The 2,500-nt window shown below is 44.8% G+C and overlaps 1 protein-coding gene across 6 annotated transcripts in view; it reads left to right on the forward strand.

The window, feature by feature from the left end:
• Positions 1 to 2,500, forward strand: part of git1 (G protein-coupled receptor kinase interacting ArfGAP 1) — a 44,515-nt gene that overhangs the window by 20,584 nt on the left and 21,431 nt on the right. For all 6 annotated transcript variants that reach the window (XM_083773007.1, XM_083773008.1, XM_083773009.1 and 3 more), the window contains exon 7: positions 611 to 705. In XM_083773007.1, coding sequence (XP_083629133.1) covers positions 611 to 705 — 95 coding nt within the window. The remainder of the gene's footprint in view (positions 1 to 610; positions 706 to 2,500) is intronic.

Genomic DNA, 2,500 nt, shown 5'->3' on the forward strand with positions numbered 1-2,500 from the left:
TCCAATGGAAACCTCGTATGAATCTGATCTCAGGTCAGAATGGGTTCATCAGACCAGTGTGTGTCCAGTGGAAACCTCGTATGAATCTGATCTCAGGTCAGAATGGGTTAAATATCCTTATTGGCCATTAGGTTGGACATGCCCATGCAGAAGGTAAGGGGTGTGTCTCATTTCTGTTTCATATACAGTAGCCAAATGATAATAACGATATGGAAAAATGCACTATAGGTTAATTCATTATAATAATTTCCTATAGAATGTGTGAGTGAGAAATATAACATGTTATGTGCTTAATTTAAGGCATTTATGCTTCAGCCAACAAAACCTTTGCTAGCCTTGGTGATAAGGTCATGTATTAATACGCTATACAAAGAAAAAGTTGGTGCTACCTAATTTGTGGTGGCGCTACCAACTGAAAAGGTAGGTGGCGCCCTGGTGACGTGTGCGTCTCTCTCTCTAGACAAACAGTGGTAGACTCATGTCGTTTTCTCTCTCCCTCTCTCTCCCTCTCTCTCTCTCTCTCTCTCTCTCTGTCTCTGTCTCTGTCTCTGTCTCTGTCTCTGTCTCTGTCTCTGTCTCTGTCTCTATCTCTCTCTCTCTCTCTCCCCAGACAAGCGGGGCAGACAGAGCTAGCGGATCGGCTCATAGAGTGTCAGTATGAGCTGACAGACCGACTGGCCTTCTACCTGTGTGGGCGTCGCCCAGGTAACCATAATAATAATAACATCCAGCCAGGTGTAGTACCCCCGTGTACCACTAGAGGATGCAGTGAGTCTGTGAATAGCATCATCGTCAGTATTAATAACCCTGTCAAAAGCTGCACTAGATGCTCACTCCTCTAGCCTTAGAAGGCCTTATTGGCTTAAACGCCTTCATTTATAACCGTCACAGATGCCTGTCTAACATGTACATTTGGACTGTTTATTATCGGATGTATTTTGTATGTTTTTCTCTGGACCCAGAGTCTGCAATAAAGGCAATAATTCATATACCTGTGAATGTACAAGCACCACAGCGCTATAGTGAACACAGATCTACAAGCACCACAGCGCTATAGTGAACAGAACACAGATCTACAAGCACCACAGAGCTATAGTGAACAGAACACAGATCTACAAGCACCACAGAGCTATAGTGAACAGAACACAGATCTACAAGCACCACAGCGCTATAGTGAACAGAACACAGATCTACAAGCACCACAGAGCTATAGTGAACACAGATCTACAAGCACCACAGCGCTATAGTGAACACAGATCTACAAGCACCACAGAGCTATAGTGAACAGAACACAGATCTACAAGCACCACAGCGCTATAGTGAACACAGATCTACAAGCACCACAGCGCTATAGTGAACACAGATCTACAAGCACCACAGCGCTATAGTGAACACAGATCTACAAGCACCACAGTGCTATAGTGAACACAGATCTACAAGCACCACAGCGCTATAGTGAACACAGATCTACAAGCACCACAGAGCTATAGTGAACAGAACACAGATCTACAAGCACCACAGAGCTATAGTGAACAGAACACAGATCTACAAGCACCACAGAGCTATAGTGAACAGAACACAGATCTACAAGCACCACAGAGCTATAGTGAACAGAACACAGATCTACAAGCACCACAGCGCTATAGTGAACACAGATCTACAAGCACCACAGTGCTATAGTGAACACAGATCTACAAGAACCACAGCGCTATAGTGAACACAGATCTACAAGCACCACAGAGCTATAGTGAACAGAACACAGATCTACAAGCACCACAGAGCTATAGTGAACACAGATCTACAAGCACCACAGAGCTATAGTGAACACAGATCTACAAGCACCACAGCGCTATAGTGAACACAGATCTACAAGCACCACAGCGCTATAGTGAACACAGATCTACAAGCACCACAGAGCTATAGTGAACACAGATCTACAAGCACCACAGCGCTATAGTGAACACAGATCTACAAGCACCACAGCGCTATAGTGAACAGAACACAGATCTACAAGCACCACAGCGCTATAGTGAACAGAACACAGATCTACAAGCACCACAGCGCTATAGTGAACACAGATCTACAAGCACCACAGCGCTATAGTGAACACAGATCTACAAGCACCACAGCGCTATAGTGAACACAGATCTACAAGCACCACAGTGCTATAGTGAACACAGATCTACAAGCACCACAGCGCTATAGTGAACACAGATCTACAAACACCACAGCGCTATAGTGAACACAGATCTACAAGCACCACAGCGCTATAGTGAACACAGATCTACAAGCACCACAGCGCTATAGTGAACACAGATCTACAAGCACCACAGCGCTATAGTGAACACAGATCTACAAGCACCACAGCGCTATAGTGAACACAGATCTACAAGCACCACAGCGCTATAGTGAACACAGATCTACAAGCACCACAGCGCTATAGTGAACACAGATCTACAAGCACCACAGCGCTATAGTGAACACAGATCTACAAGCACCA

The sequence above is a fragment of the Protomyctophum parallelum genome, assembly GCF_964188405.1.
Source record: "Protomyctophum parallelum genome assembly, chromosome: 9".
Classification (NCBI taxonomy): Eukaryota; Metazoa; Chordata; class Actinopteri; order Myctophiformes; family Myctophidae; genus Protomyctophum; species Protomyctophum parallelum.